Source organism: Oncorhynchus mykiss, chromosome 1 (genome assembly GCF_013265735.2).
Source record: "Oncorhynchus mykiss isolate Arlee chromosome 1, USDA_OmykA_1.1, whole genome shotgun sequence".
NCBI lineage: Eukaryota > Metazoa > Chordata > Actinopteri > Salmoniformes > Salmonidae > Oncorhynchus > Oncorhynchus mykiss.
Window position 1 is genome coordinate 91,504,289 of NC_048565.1, and position 16,928 is coordinate 91,521,216.

At 46.7% G+C, this 16,928-nt stretch overlaps 1 protein-coding gene across 4 annotated transcripts in view; it reads right to left on the minus strand.

Moving 5' to 3' along the window:
• LOC118966091 (transcription elongation regulator 1-like protein) overlaps positions 1 to 16,928 on the minus strand; it is a 213,280-nt gene that overhangs the window by 187,121 nt on the left and 9,231 nt on the right. For all 4 annotated transcript variants that reach the window (XM_036988692.1, XM_036988689.1, XM_036988676.1 and 1 more), the window contains 2 exons: positions 13,452 to 13,598; positions 11,143 to 11,413 (listed from right to left, as the gene is read on the minus strand). In XM_036988692.1, the coding sequence (XP_036844587.1) occupies positions 11,143 to 11,413; positions 13,452 to 13,598 (418 nt within the window). The remainder of the gene's footprint in view (positions 1 to 11,142; positions 11,414 to 13,451; positions 13,599 to 16,928) is intronic.

Consider the following 16,928-nt stretch of genomic DNA (forward strand, 5'->3'; position numbering starts at 1 on the left):
TTTGTTCATTTAAATTTTAACAGAATGCATACTGTATATGACCCACTGTATAGAGGATACATACTGTATATGACCCACTGTATAGAGGATACATACTGTATAGAGGATACATACTGTACATGACCCACTGTATAGAGGATACATACTGTATATGACCCACTGTATAGAGGATACATACTGTATATGACCCACTGTATAGAGGATACATACTGTATATGACCCACTGTATAGAGGATACATACTGTATATGACCCACTGTATAGAGGATACATACTGTATAGAGGATACATACTGTACATGACCCACTGTATAGAGGATACATACTGTATATGACCCACTGTATAGAGGATACATACTGTATATGACCCACTGTATAGAGGATACATACTGTATATGACCCACTGTATAGAGGATACATACTGTATATGACCCACTGTATAGAGGATACATACTGTATATGACCCACTGTATAGAGGATACATACTGTATATGACCCACTGTATAGAGGATACATACTGTATATGACCCACTGTATAGAGGATACATACTGTATATGACCCACTGTATAGAGGATACATACTGTATGACCCACTGTATAGAGGATACATACTGTACATGATCCACTGTATAGAGGATACATACTGTATGACCCACTGTATAGAGGATACATACTGTACATGACCCACTGTATAGAGGATACATACTGTATATGACCCACTGTATAGAGGATACATACTGTATATGACCCACTGTATAGAGGATACATACTGTATATGGCCCACTGTATAGAGGATACATACTGTATATGACCCACTGTATAGAGGATACATACTGTATATGACCCACTGTATAGAGGATACATACTGTACATGACCCACTGTATAGAGGATACATACTATACATGACCCACTGTATAGAGGATACATACTGTACATGACCCACTGTATAGAGGATACATACTGTATATGACCCACTGTATAGAGGATACATACTGTATATGACCCACTGTATAGAGGATACATACTGTATATGACCCACTGTATAGAGGATACATACTATACATGACCCACTGTATAGAGGATACATACTGTACATGACCCACTGTATAGAGGATACATACTGTATAGAGGATACATACTGTACATGACCCACTGTATAGAGGATACATACTGTATAGAGGATACATACTGTATATGACCCACTGTATAGAGGATACATACTATACATGACCCACTGTATAGAGGATACATACTGTACATGACCCACTGTATAGAGGATACATACTGTATGACCCACTGTATAGAGGATACATACTGTATAGAGGATACATACTGTACATGACCCACGGTTCACCTGACTTAGAATTCCTCACAATCAAATGTCGACCGCATTATTATATCATTATCTACCAAGAGAATTCTCTTCGATTATAAACACAGCCGCAAAAATTCCCCCCCAAGCAGACACATCGACGGCCCTGAACAAACTTTATTTGACTCTATGTAAACTGGAAACCACATATTCTGAGGCTGCATTCATTCTAACTCGATTGTGCTACCAGGGCTGGTAAAACCTTGGATCATTGTTATTCTAACTTCTGCGGCGCATATAAGGCCCTACCCCGCCCTCCTTTCGGAAAAGCTGACCACGACTCCATTTTCTTGCTCCCTGCCTATAGACAGAAACTAAAACAGGAAGCTCCCGCGCTCAGCTCTGTTCAACGCTGGTCCGACCAATCTGATTCCACGCTTTAAGATTGCTTCGATCATGTGGACTGGGATATGTTTCGTATTGCGTCAGACAACAACATTGACGAATACGCTGATTCGGTGTGCGAGTTCATTAGAACGTGCGTTGAAGATGTCGTTCCCATAGCAACGATTAAAACATTCCCAAACCAGAAACCGTGGATTGATGGCAGCATTCGCGTGAAACTGAAAGCGCGAACCACTGCTTTTAATCAGGGCAAGGTGACCGGAAACATGACCGAATACAAACAGTGTAGCTATTCCCTCCGCACGGCAATCAAACAAGCTAAGCGTCAGTATAGAGACAAAGTAGAGTCGCAATTCAACTGCTCAGACACAAGAGGTATGTGGTAGGGTCTACAGTTAATCACGGATTACAAAAAGAAAACCAGCCCCGTCGAGGACCAGGATGTCTTGCTCCCAGACAGACTAAACAACTTCTTTGCTCGCTTTGAGGACAATACAATGCCACTAACACGGTCCGCTACCAAAACCTGCGGACTCTCCTTCACTGCAGCCGACGCGAGTAAAACATTTAAACGTGTTAACCCCCGCAAGGCTGCAGGCCCAGACGGCATCCCCAGCCGCGTCCTAAGAGCATGCGCAGACCAGCTGGCTGGTGTGTTAACGAACATATTCAATCAATCCTTATCCCAGTCTGCTGTTCCCGAATGCTTCAAGAGGGCCACCATTGGCTAAACGACTAAAGCCCCGTAGCACTCACTTCCGTCATCATGAAGTGCTTTGAGAGACTAGTCAAGGACCATATCACCTCCACCCTACCTGACACCCTAGATCCACTCCAATATGCTTACCGCCACAATAGGTCCATAGACGACACAATCGCAACCACACTGCACACTGCTCTAACCCATCTGGAAGAGAGGAATACCTAAGTGAGAATGCTGTTCATCGACTACAGCTCAGCATTTAACACCATAGTACCCTCCAAACTCGTCATCAAGCTGGGTCTCGACCCCGTCCTGTGCAACTGGGTCCTGGACTTCCTGACGGGACGCCCACAGGTGGTGATTGTAGGAAACAACATCTCCACCCCACTGATCCTCAACACTGGGGCCCCACAAGGGTGCGTTCTGAGCCCTCTCCTGTACTCCCTGTTCATCCACGACTGCAACTCAATCGTCAAGTTTGCAGACGACACTGCAGTGGTAGGCTTGATTACCAACAGCGTCGAGACGGCCTACAGGGAGGAGGTGAGGGATCCTCGGAGTGTGGTTTCAGGAAAATAACCTCACACTCAAAGTCACCAAAACAAAGGAGATGAACGTGGACTTCAGGAAACAGCAGAGGGAGCACCCCCCTATCCACATCGACGGGACAGTAGTGGAGAGGGTAGTAAACTAAGTTCCTCGGCGTACACATCACGGACAAACTGAATTGGTCCACCCACACAGACAGCGTGGTGAAGAAGGCGCAGAAGCGCCTCTTCAACCTCAGGAGGCAGGATAAATTTTGCTTGTCACCAAAAGCACTGGTACGGCAACTGCTCCGCCCACAACCGTAAGGCTCTCCAGAGGGTAGTGAGGTCTGCACAACGTATCACCGGGGGCAAACTACCTGCCCTCCAGGACACCTACACCACCCGATGTCACAGGAAGGCCATAAAGATCATCAAGGACAACAACAACCCGAGCCACTGCTTGTTCACCCCGCTATCATCCAGAAGGCCAGGTCAGTACAGGTGCATCAAAGCTGGGACCGAGAGACTGAAAAACAGCTTCTATCTCAAGGCCATCAGACTGTTAAACAGCCATCACTAACACAGAGAGACTGAAAAACAGCTTCTATCTCAAGGCCATCAGACTGTTAAACAGCCACCACTAACATTGAGTGGCAGCTGCCAACATACTGACTCAACTCCAGCCACTTTATTAATAGAAAATGTATGTAAAAAATGTATCACTAGCCACTTTATGTTTACATACCCTACATTATTCATCTCATATGTATATACTGTACTCGATACCATCTACTGCATCTTGCCTATGCCACTCTGTACCATCACTCATTCATGTATCTTTATGTACATATTCTTTATCCCTTTACACTTGTGTGTATAAGGTAGCTGTTGTGAAATTGATAGGTTAGATGACTCGTTGGTGATTACTGCATTGTCGGAACTAGAAGCACAGGCATTTCGCTACACTTGCATTAACATCTGCTAACCATGAGTATGTGACAACTAACATTTGATTTGATTTGATTTGTAAAGAGGATACATAGTGTATATGTCCCACTGTAAAGCGTTTTATGTATGTAAAGCTGGAGATAAAATATGAATTTGATTATCCTCAAGATGTCCCTGAGGTCCTAATTAAATACACAGGACCCAATATACAGGACCCAATATACAAGACTCAATATACAGGACCCAATATACAGGACCCAATATACAAGACCCAATATACAGGACCAGGACCCAATATACAGAACCCAATATACAGAACCCAATATACAGGACCAGGACCCAAAATACAGAATCCAATGTACAGGACCCAATATACAGGACCCAATACACAGGACTCAATATACAAGACCCAATATACAGGACCCAATATACAATACCCAATATACAGGACCCAATATACAGGACCCAATGTACAGGACCCAATATACAAGACCCAATATACAGGACCCAATATACAGGACCAGGACCAATACACAAGACCCAATATACAGGACCAGGACCAATACACAGGACCCAAAATACAGGACCCAATATACAGGACCCAATACACAGGACCCAATATACAGGACCAGAACCCAATATACAGGACCAGGACCCAATATACAGAACCCAATATACAGAACTCAATATACAGAACCCAATATACAGAACTCAATATACAGAACTCAATATACAGAACTCAACATACAGAACCCAATATACAGAACTCAATATACAGAACTCAATACACAGGACCCAATATACAGAACCCAATATACAGAACTCAATATACAGAACTCAATATACAGAACTCAATATACAAGACCCAATATACAGGACCCAATATACAAGACCCAATATACAGGACCAGGACCCAATATACAGAACCCAATATACAGAACTCAATATACAAGACCCAATATACAGGACCCAATATACAAGACCCAATATACAGGACCAGGACCCAATGTACAGAACCCAATATACAGAACCCAATATACAGAACCCAATATACAGAACTCAATATACAAGACCCAATATACAAGACCCAATATACAGGACCCAATATACAAGACCCAATATACAGGACCAGGACCCAATATACAGAACCCAATATACAGGACCCAATATACAGGACCCAATATACAGGACCAGGACCAATATACAGGACCCAATATACAGGACCAAATATACAGGACCAAATATACAGAACCCAATATACAGGACCCAATATACAGGACCCAATATACAGGACCAGGACCAATATACAGGACCCAATATACAGGACCAAATATACAGGACCAAATATACAGAACCCAATATACAGGACCCAATATACAGGACCCAATGTACAGGACCCAATACACAGGACCCAATATACAGGACCAATATACAGGACCCAATATACAGGACCCAATATACAGGACCCAATATACAGGACCCAATACACAGGACCCAATATACAGGACCCAATATACAGGACCAATATGCAGGACCAATATACAGGACCCAATATACAGGACCAGGACCCAATATAGAGGACCAGGACCAATATACAGGACCCAATATACAGGACCCAATATACAGAACCCAATATACAGGACCCAATTTACAGGACCCAATATACAGGACCCAATACACAGGACCCAATATACAGGACCAATATACAGGACCCAATATACAGGACCAATACACAGGACCCAATACACAGGACCCAATATACAGGACCAATATACAGGACCCAATATACAAGACCCAATATACAGGACCAGGACCCAATATACAGGACCCAATATACAGGACCAGGACCCAATATACAGAACCCAATATACAGAACCCATTATACAAGACCCAATATACAGGACCAGGACCAATATACAGAACCCAATATACAGAACCCAATATACAGGACCAGGACCAATACAAAGGACCCAATATACAGGACCCAATAAACAGGACCCAATAAACAGGTGTCACGGGATACTAGGAGTGGTGGGTTGGAATCAGGCGCAGAGAGCAGGGTTCAGTATATCGTGATTTATTCTCCGGCCAAAAAACGGTCACGCCAACACCAGCCCAATACACAGGACCCAATATACAGGACCCAAAATACAGGACCCAATACACAGGACCCAATATAATGAACCCAATACACAGAACCAGGACCCAATATAATGGACCCAATACACAGGACCCAATACACAGGACCCAATACACAGGACCCAATAAACAGGACCCAATATACAGGACCCAATACACAGGACCCAATATACAGGACCCAATATACAGGACCCAATATAATGAACCCAATATGAAAACGAGCCATCACACCCCATCATATCGCATGCTTCCCAAATGGCACCATATACCCTATGCGGTGCACTTATTTTGACCAGGGAACTAGGTCTACACTGGTCAAAAAAATGTGGGCACAATAATGTGGGCACAATTACAATCCATTATCACATAGACATCTCCATTATCACATAGAGACATCTCCATTATCACATTGGATCATCTCCATTATCACATAGAGACATCTCCATTATAACATAGAGACATCTCCAGTATCCCATTGGATCAACTCCATTATCACATAGAGACATCTCCATTATCACATAGAGACATCTCCAGTATCACATTGAGACATCTCCATTATCACATAGAGACATCTCCATTATCACATTGGATCATCTCCATTATCACATAGAGACATCTCCATTATCACATAGAGACATCTCCAGTATCACATTGGATCAACTCCATTATCACATAGAGACATCTCCATTATCACATAGAGACATCTCCAGTATCACATTGAGACATCTCCATTATCACATAGAGACATCTCCATTATCACATTGGATCTGGAGCTACCATAATCTACATTCACGTCTTCAGCGCTCGGGGAACAGTGGGTTAACGGCATTGCTCAGGGGAACAGTGGGTTAACTGCCTTGTTCAGGGGAACAGTGGGTTAACTGCCTTGCTCAGGGGAACAGTGGGTTAACTGCCTTGTTCAGGGGAACAGTGGATTAACGGCCTTGCTCAGGGGAACAGTGGGTTAACTGCCTTGTTCAGGGGAACAGTGGGTTAACGGCCTTGCTCAGGGGAACAGTAACTGCCTTGCTCAGGGGAACAGTGGGTTAACGGCCTTGCTCAGGGGAACAGTAACTGCCTTATTCAGGGGAACAGTGGGTTAACGGCCTTGCTCAGGGGAACAGTAACTGCCTTGCTCAGGGGAACAGTGGGTTAACTGCCTTGTTCAGGGGAACAGTGGGTTAACTGCCTTGCTCAGGGGAACAGTGGGTTAACGGCCTTGCTCAGGGGAACAGTGGGTTACTGCCTTGTTCAGGGGAACAGTGGGTTAACGGCCTTGCTCAGGGGATCAGTGGGTTAACGGCCTTGCTCAGGGGAACAGTGGGTTAACTGCCTTGTTCAGGGGAACAGTGGGTTAACGGCCTTGCTCAGGAGAACAGTGGGTTAACGGCCTTGCTCAGGGGAACAGTGGGTTAACGGCCTTGCTCAGGGGAACCGTGGGTTAACGGCCTTGCTCAGGGGAACAGTGGGTTAACTGCCTTGCTAAGGGGAACAGTGGGTTAACGGCATGTTCAGGGGAAAAGTGGGTTAACTGCCTTGCTCAGGGGAACAGTGGGTTAACGGCCTTGCTCAGGGGAACAGTGGGTTAACGGCCTTGCTCAGGGGAACAGTGGGTTAACTGCCTTGCTCAGGGGAACAGTGGGTTAACTACCTTGCTCAGGGGAACAGTGGGTTAACTACCTTGCTCAGGGGAACAGTGGGTTAACTGCCTTGTTCAGGGGAACAGTGGGTTAACGGCCTTGCTCAGGGGAACAGTGGGTTAACTGCCTTGCTCAGGGGAACAGTGGGTTAACTACCTTGCTCAGGGGAACATTGTGTTAACTGCCTTGTTCAGGGGAACAGTGGGTTAACTGCCTTGCTCAGGGGAACAGTGGGTTAACGGCCTTGCTCAGGGGAACAGTGGGTTAACTGCCTTGTTCAGGGGAACAGTGGGTTAACGGCCTTGCTCAGGGGAACAGTAACTGCCTTGCTCAGGGGAACAGTGGGTTAACGGCCTTGCTCAGGGGAACAGTAACTGCCTTATTCAGGGGAACAGTGGGTTAACGGCCTTGCTCAGGGGAACAGTAACTGCCTTGCTCAGGGGAACAGTGGGTTAACGGCCTTGCTCAGGGGAACAGTAACTGCCTTGCTCAGGGGAACAGTGGGTTAACGGCCTTGCTCAGGGGAACAGTAACTGCCTTGCTCAGGGGAACAGTGGGTTAACGGCCTTGCTCAGGGGAACAGTAACTGCCTTGCTCAGGGGAACAGTGGGTTAACGGCCTTGCTCAGGGGAACAGTAACTGCCTTGCTCAGGGGAACAGTGGGTTAACGGCCTTGCTCAGGGGAACAGTAACTGCCTTATTCAGGGGAACAGTGGGTTAACGGCCTTGCTCAGGGGAACAGTAACTGCCTTGCTCAGGGGAACAGTGGGTTAACTGCCTTGCTCAGGGGAACAGTGGGTTAACGGCCTTGCTCAGGGGAACAGTGGGTTAACGGCCTTGCTCAGGGTAACAGTGGGTTAACTGCCTTGCTCAGGGATTAAGTGGGTTAACTGCCTTGTTCAGGGGAACAGTGGGTTAACGGCCTTGCTCAGGGGAACCGTGGGTTAACGGCCTTGCTCAGGGGAACAGTGGGTTAACGGCCTTGCTCAGGGGAACAGTGGGTTAAATGCCTTGCTCAGGGATTCAGTGGGTTAACTGCCTTGTTCAGGGGAACAGTGGGTTAACGGCCTTGTTCAGGGGAACAGTGGGTTAACTGCCTTGTTCAGGGGAACAGTGGGTTAACTACCTTGTTCAGGGGAACAGTGGGTTAACGGCCTTGCTCAGGGGAACAGTGGGTTAACGGCCTTGCTCAGGGGAACCGTGGGTTAACGGCCTTGCTCAGGGGAACAGTGGGTTAACGGCCTTGTTCAGGGGAACAGTGGGTTAACGGCCTTGCTCAGGGGAACAGTGGGTTAACTACCTTGTTCAGGGGAACAGTGGGTTAACGGCCTTGTTCAGGGGAACAGTGGGTTAACGGCCTTGTTCAGGGGAACAGTGTGTTTAACTGCCTTGCTCAGGGGAACAGTGGGTTAACTGCCTTGCTCAGGGGAACAGTGGGTTAACGGCCTTGCTCAGGGGAACAGTGGGTTAACTGCCTTGCTCAGGGGAACAGTGGGTTAACTGCCTTGTTCAGGGGAACAGTGGGTTAACTGCCTTGTTCAGGGGAACAGTGGGTTAACGGCCTTGCTCAGGGGAACAGTGGGTTAACGGCCTTGCTCAGGGGAACAGTGGGTTAACTGCCTTGTTCAGGGGAACAGTGGGTTAACGGCCTTGCTCAGGGGAACAGTGGGTTAACTGCCTTGTTCAGGGGAACAGTGGGTTAACGGCCTTGCTCAGGGGAACAGTGGGTTAACGGCCTTGCTCAGGGGAACAGTGGGTTAACTGCCTTGTTCAGGGGAACAGTGGGTTAACGGCCTTGCTCAGGGGAACAGTGGGTTAACGGCCTTGCTCAGGGGAACAGTGGGTTAACTGCCTTGCTCAGGGGAACAGTGGGCTAACGGCCTTGCTCAGGGGAACAGTGGGTTAATTAACTGCCTTGTTCAGGGGAACAGTGGATTTAACTGCCTTGCTCAGGGGAACAGTGGGTTAACGGCTTTGCTCAGGGGAACAGTGGGTTAACTGCCTTGCTCAGGGGAACAGTGGGTTAACGGCCTTGCTCAGGGGAACAGTGGGTTAACGGCCTTGCTCAGGGGAACAGTGGGTTAACTGCCTTGTTCAGGGGAACAGTGGGTTAACTGCCTTGTTCAGGGGAACAGTGGGTTAACTGCCTTGTTCAGGGGAACAGTGGGTTTAACTGCCTTGCTCAGGGGAACAGTGGGTTAACGGCCTTGCTCAGGGGAACAGTGGGTTAACTGCCTTGTTCAGGGGAACAGTGGGTTAACGGCCTTGCTCAGGGGAACAGTGGGTTAACGGCCTTGTTCAGGGGAACAGTGGGTTAACGGCCTTGCTCAGGCGCGGAACAACAGATTTTTACCTTGTCATACATGACTTTCCTCACACAGTACTATACCTGGACACTATGACGTCCAGCACTAAGGCTTCGTCCCAAATCGAACACTATTCCCTATATAGTGCACTAGAGTCGTAAGGACCCTGGTTATAAGGAGTGCATTAAAAGCAGCAGGGTGTCATTTGGGAAGTGTCCACATTTCACAGGTGCAACACAGCCTGGTTCAGCTCAGTGTGAGGTTAGTGTTCTCCTTTAAACTCCTGATTCAGACAAACAACAAGAATAAACATCTCAGTCATTCCTCAGTCATAGTTTGTTCTCCAACGTTCCCACCTTTTTCAGCTTGTTTCGTCAGGTCACCAAGTGCCCTTGTCGCAGAGCAGAGACCCCAGTCCGAGTCCCAAGTGGCTCCCTGTTTCCCCATATAAGCGCACTACTTTTGACCAAGGTCATTTAGTTAATAGGGAATAGAGTCTCCATGCCTACCTAATACATGCTCTGAGTATCCAGAAGAAGTGCACTATATAGGGAACAGGGTGCCATTTGATAGTCAACCTATATGTCAGTGTTTAGCATCACCATACTAGGTTTATCTGCGGAATAAACCCCTCTGGAGTCTTCCGTCAGAGAAGCAGGAGAACGCTGCTACCCACTGACTGGTAAACGGTTCCACTTCAGCAGCCCTGAAACCAATGTATCTGAAACCAACGTATCTGAAACCAATTGTGTTTAATGAGGTTCCTGTTCACGCATGCCTCTTCCCAACCCTACTCCCTCCTACACACTCACAGATGGTACGGCTCCTCCTAAAGTTTTAACAAGTAGCGTAAAATGCAGATTGACAGTGGATGCATCCCAAATTTCCACCCTATTCTCTATGTAGTGCCATAGGGACCTGGTCAAAAGTAGTGCACTATATAGGGAATAGGGTGCCATTTGGGACACGGTGGGAGTACTGCTGCTATCTCTCCAGTCTGTTTAAAAAGAGGGGATTAAACTTTGGGATCAGAAAAGTTATTAAAGATGATAACCATTATGAGGAGAACAGCTGATTGATGGGGCTGTGGCTGAGAGGAGGCAGCAGACAGGCTTGTAAAGTACGGAGCAGGTCGCTAGGTAATACAACCCTCCACTAACCTGATATACGTCTGGGTGACATGAGCAGAGAGTTGAGACTCCTGGAGGCAGCAGGTCTGGGTGACATGAGGAGAGAGTTGAGACTCCTGGAGGCAGCAGGTCTGGGTGACATGAGGAGAGAGTTGAGACTCCTGGAGGCAGTAGCTGGCCTAGATATGCTCATTGCCATTTGATTTGTCATCAACAATGGTTTTTCGTGCCGCTGGAAGATTCCTATTTCCTCCGGAGTAAGCCAGGTGTTCTCCAGAGCTAGAGTGTTGTTCAAGTATGCCTAGAGACACAAGGGAGGCAGGAGCGTCAGGTACACATAGCAAAACAAAGACAGAGGCAAGTTCTTGTTCAGATAAACCTACAAACACAGAGACAAGTTGTTGATCAGGTAAACCTAGAGACAGAGAGACAAGTTGTTGATCAGGTAAACCTAGAGACAGAGAGACAAGTTGGTGATCAGGTAAACCTAGAGACAGAGAGACAAGTTGTTGATCAGGTAAACCTAGAGACATAGAGAAGCAAGAGTTTTCAGGTAAACTGGACCTTTATGTCTGTTTATACCCTCCAAACAGATTTCCTGAGGAAGACACACAGAGTTAAGGAAGAGTGTCTGGGAAAACCTAGAGACACAGAGAGTCACAATGTTGTTCAGGACAGCTGTTGTAAATCTTGAAACACAGAGACGACAGGCAATTCCACAATCATGGAAAGAAAACAAGGGCCTTATACAGAGACCCTCTTCAAATTGACCTGTCCTTGACCATTACGGGGCGGCAGGTAGCCTAGTGGTTAGAGCGTTGGGCCAGTAACCGAAAGGTTGCTAGATCAAATCCCCGAGCTGCCAAGCCATCTGTTGTTCTGCCTCTGAACAAGGCAGTTAACCCACATATGCTGTCATTGTTAATAAGAATGGGTTCTTAACTGACTTGCCAAGTTAAATAAAGGTAAAATAATACAATATAGTGCTTACAGAGTCAACTGTCCTTGACCATTACAGGGATTACAGTGTGAACTGTTCAGTGATAACTGTCTGTAATCATTACAGTGTAATCATTAACCATTACAGGGTGAACTGTTCAGTGATAACTGTCTGTAATCATTACAGTGTAATCATTAACCATTACAGGGATTACAGTGTGAACTGTTCAGTGATAACGGTCTGTAATAATTACAGTGATAACTGTCTGTAGTCATTACAGTGATAACTGTCTGTAATCATTACAGTGATAACTGTCTGTAGTCATTACAGTGATAACTGTCCTTGACCATTACAGTGATAACTGTCCTTGACCATTACAGTGATAACTGTACAATGACAGATACAGCTGGGATTACAGTGAGTGACAGATAAAACCGGGATTACAGTGAGTCTATCTGTGACAGATACAGCAGGGATTACAGTGAGTCTATCTGTGACAGATACAGCAGGGATTACAGTGAGTCTATCTGTGACAGATACAGCAGGGATTACAGTGAGTCTATCTGTGACAGATACAGCCGGGATTACAGTGAGTCTATCTGTGACAGATACAGCAGGGATTACAGTGAGTCTATCTGTGACAGATACAGCGGGGATTACATTGAGTCTGTCTGTGACAGATACAGCAGGGATTACAGTGAGTCTATCTGTGACAGATACAGCAGGGATTACAGTGAGTCTATCTGTGACAGACACAGCAGGGATTACAGTGTCTATCTGTGACAGATACAGCAGGGATTACAGTGAGTCTGTCTGTGACAGACACAGCCGGGATTACAGTGAGTCTGTCTGTGACAGATACAGCAGGGATTACAGTGAGTCTATCTGTGACATATACGACAGTGAGTCTATCTGTGACAGATACAGCAGGGATTACATTGAGTCTATCTGTGACAGATACAGCAGGGATTACAGTGAGTCTATCTGTGACAGATACGACAGTGAGTCTATCTGTGACAGATACGACAGTGAGTCTATCTGTGACAGATACAGCAGGGATTACAGTGAGTCTATCTGTGACAGACACGGCAGGGATTACAGTGAGTCTATCTGTGACAGATACAGCAGGGATTACAGTGAGTCTATCTGTGACAGATACGGCATGGATTACAGTGAGTCTATCTGTGACAGATACAGCAGGGATTACAGTGAGTCTATCTGTGACAGACACAGCAGGGATTACAGTGAGTCTATCTGTGACAGATACAGCTTAAGTCTGAGACCCTGTATGCAGATCAAATGGCACCCTATGCACTACTTGTGACCAGGGCCCATAGGACTCTATATAGGGAGTAGGGTGCCATTTGCGACTCAGGCCAGGTTGCAGTGGTTTGTCTACCTTGTAGTCGGGGACCTGTTTCTCCACCCATCCTTTGCCACAGTGAGGAGGCAGCACTGAGCGGTGCAGATGGGGAAACACAGGGACCAGCTCCAAGTTGGCCGAAGGCTGAAATCTCAGCACGTTGTGTGGAGATGGCAGCTCCCACTGAGAGGAAATGAAACATATTAGAAGACAGGAAATACACATCATTCAGGTTTAGAGATCTCATTGGATGATTCAAACTTTATTTCTGGAAGTAGCTTGAATTGCTTGTGGCAGGGGACGTTGGTGTCTTAACAAGAAGCTAACAAGCACTAATTCATTAAAGAAGATAAACTAACAAGCACTACATCATTAAAGAATATAAACTAACAAGATGCTAACTAGCACTACCTCATTAAAGAAGATAAACTAACACGCACTACCTCATTAAAGAAGATAAACTAACAAGCACTACATCATTAAAGAATATAAACTAACAAGATGCTAACAAGCACTACATCATTAAAGAAGATAAACTAACAAGCACTACCTCATTAAAGAAGATAAACTAACAAGCACTACATCATTAAAGAAGATAAACTAACAAGATGCTAACAAGCACTACATCATTAAAGAATATAAACTAACAAGATGCTAACAAGCACTACATCATTAAAGAATATAAACTAACAAGATGCTAACAAGCACTACATCATTAAAGAATATAAACTAACAAGATGCTAACAAGCACTACTTCATTAAAGAAGATAAACTAACAAGCACTACATCATTAAAGAATACAAACTAACAAGATGCTACAAGCACTACTTCATTAAAGAATACAAACTAACAAGATGCTAACAAGCACTACTTCATTAAAGAATACAAACTAACAAGCACTACTTCATTAAAGAATATAAACTAACAAGATGCTAACAAGCACTACTTCATTAAAGAATACAAACTAACAAGCACTACTTCATTAAAGAATATAAACTAACAAGATGCTAACAAGCACTACTTCATTAAAGAATACAAACTAACAAGCACTACTTCATTAAAGAATATAAACTAACAAGATGCTAACAAGCACTACCTCATTAAAGAAGATAAACTAACAAGCACTACTTCATTAAAGAATACAAACTAACAAGATGCTAACAAGCTGTTAAGGTGCGTGAATGAGGACCCAAAGGCGAATTAACAAAACAGAGTTACTTTAATGACGAAAACAAAACGTAGGCTCAGACGGACAGGCAGATTCCGACAGGACAGGACAAGGTTACAGTAACACGACGATGGTCTGGTTCAGGCATGAATGACACAAACAAACAAACAAGAATCCGACAAGGACAGGAGCAGAAACAGAGAGAGATATAGGGACCTAATCAGAGGGAAAAAGGGAACAGGTGGGGAACGGGGTGAATGGGTAGTTAGAGGAGACAAGGGACAGCTGGGGGAAAGCGGGGGAGAAAAGGTAACCTGACACGACCAGCAGAGGGAGACAGGGTGAAGGGAAAGGACAGAGACAAGACAACATGACAGTACCCCCCCACTCACCGAGCGCCTCCTGGCGCACTCGAGGAGGAAACCTGGCGGCAACGGAGGAAATCCTCGATCAGCGCACGGTCCAGCACGTCCCGAGAGGGAACCCAACTCCTCTCCTCCGGACCGTACCCCTCCCAATCAACAAGGTACTGGTGACCACGGCCCCGAGGACGCATGTCCAAAATCCTGCGGACCCTGTAGATGGGTGCGCCCTCGACAAGGATGGGGGGGGGGGGGGGGAAGACGAGCGGGGGCGCGAAGAACGGGCTTAACACAAGAGACATGGAAGACCGGGTGGACGCGACGAAGGTATCGCGGAAGAAGAAGTCGCACTGCGACAGGATTAATGACCCGAGAAATACGGAACGGACCAATGAACCGCGGGGTCAACTTGCGAGACGCCGTCTTAAGGGGAAGGTTCTGAGTGGAGAGCCAAACTCTCTGACCGCGACAATATCTAGGACTCTTAGTTCTACGCTTATTAGCAGCCCTCACAGTCTGCGTCCTATAACGGCAAAGTGCAGACCTGACCCTCTTCCAGGTGCGCTCGCAACGTTGGACAAAAGCCTGAGCGGAGGGGACGCTGGACTCGGCGAACTGAGATGAGAACAGCGGAGGCTGGTACCCGAGGCTACTCTGAAAAGGAGATAGCCCGGTTGCAGACGAAGGAAGCGAGTTGTGGGCGTATTCTGCCCAGGGGAGCTGTTCTGACCAAGACGCAGGGTTGCGAAAAGAAAGACTGCGTAAGATGCGACCAATAGTCTGATTGGCCCGTTCTGCTTGACCGTTAGACTGGGGGTGAAAGCCGGAAGAGAGACTGACGGAAGCCCCAATCAAACGACAAAACTCCCTCCAAAATTGAGACGTGAATTGCGGACCTCTGTCCGAAACGACGTCTGACGGAAGGCCATGAATTCTGAAAACATTCTCGATGATGATTTGTGCCGTCTCTTTAGCAGAAGGAAGCTTAGCAAGGGGAATGAAATGAGCCGCCTTAGAGAACCTATCGACAACCGTAAGAATAACAGTCTTCCCCGCTGACGAAGGCAGTCCGGTGACAAAATCTAAGGCGATGTGAGACCACGGTCGAGAGGGAATGGGAAGCGGCCTGAGACGGCCGGCAGGAGGGGAGTTACCGGACTTAGTCTGCGCGCAGACCGAACAAGCAGCCACGAAACGACGCGTGTCATGCTCCCGGGTGGGCCACCAAAAACGCTGGCGAATGGAAGTAAGCGTACCCCGAACGCCAGGGTGGCCGGCTAACTTGGCAGAGTGAGCCCACTGAAGAACGGCCAGACGAGTAGGAACGGGAACGAAAAGAAGGTTCCTAGGACAAGCGCGCGGCGACGGAGTGTGAGTGAGCGCTTGCTTTACCTGCCTCTCAATTCCCCAGACAGTCAACCCGACAACACGCCCCTCAGGGAGAATCCCCTCGGGGTCAGTGGAGGCTACTGAAGAACTGAAGAGACGAGATAAAGCATCAGGCTTGGTGTTCTTAGAGCCCGGACGATAAGAAATCACGAACTCGAAACGAGCGAAAAACAGCGCCCAACGCGCCTGACGCGCATTAAGACGTTTGGCAGAACGGATGTACTCAAGGTTCCTATGGTCAGTCCAAACGACAAAAGGAACGGTCGCCCCCTCCAACCACTGTCGCCATTCGCCTAGGGCTAACCGGATGGCGAGCAGTTCGCGGTTTCCCACATCATAGTTACGTTCCGACGGGGACAGGCGATGAGAAAAATACGCGCATGGGTGGACCTTGTCGTCAGAGAGGGAGCGCTGAGAAAGAATGGCTCCCACGCCCACCTCTGACGCGTCAACCTCGACAACGAACTGTCTAGAGACGTCAGGTGTAACAAGGATAGGAGCGGATGTAAAACGATTCTTGAGGAGATCAAAAGCTCCCTGGGCGGAAACGGACCACTTAAAGCACGTCTTGACAGAAGTAAGGGCTGTGAGAGG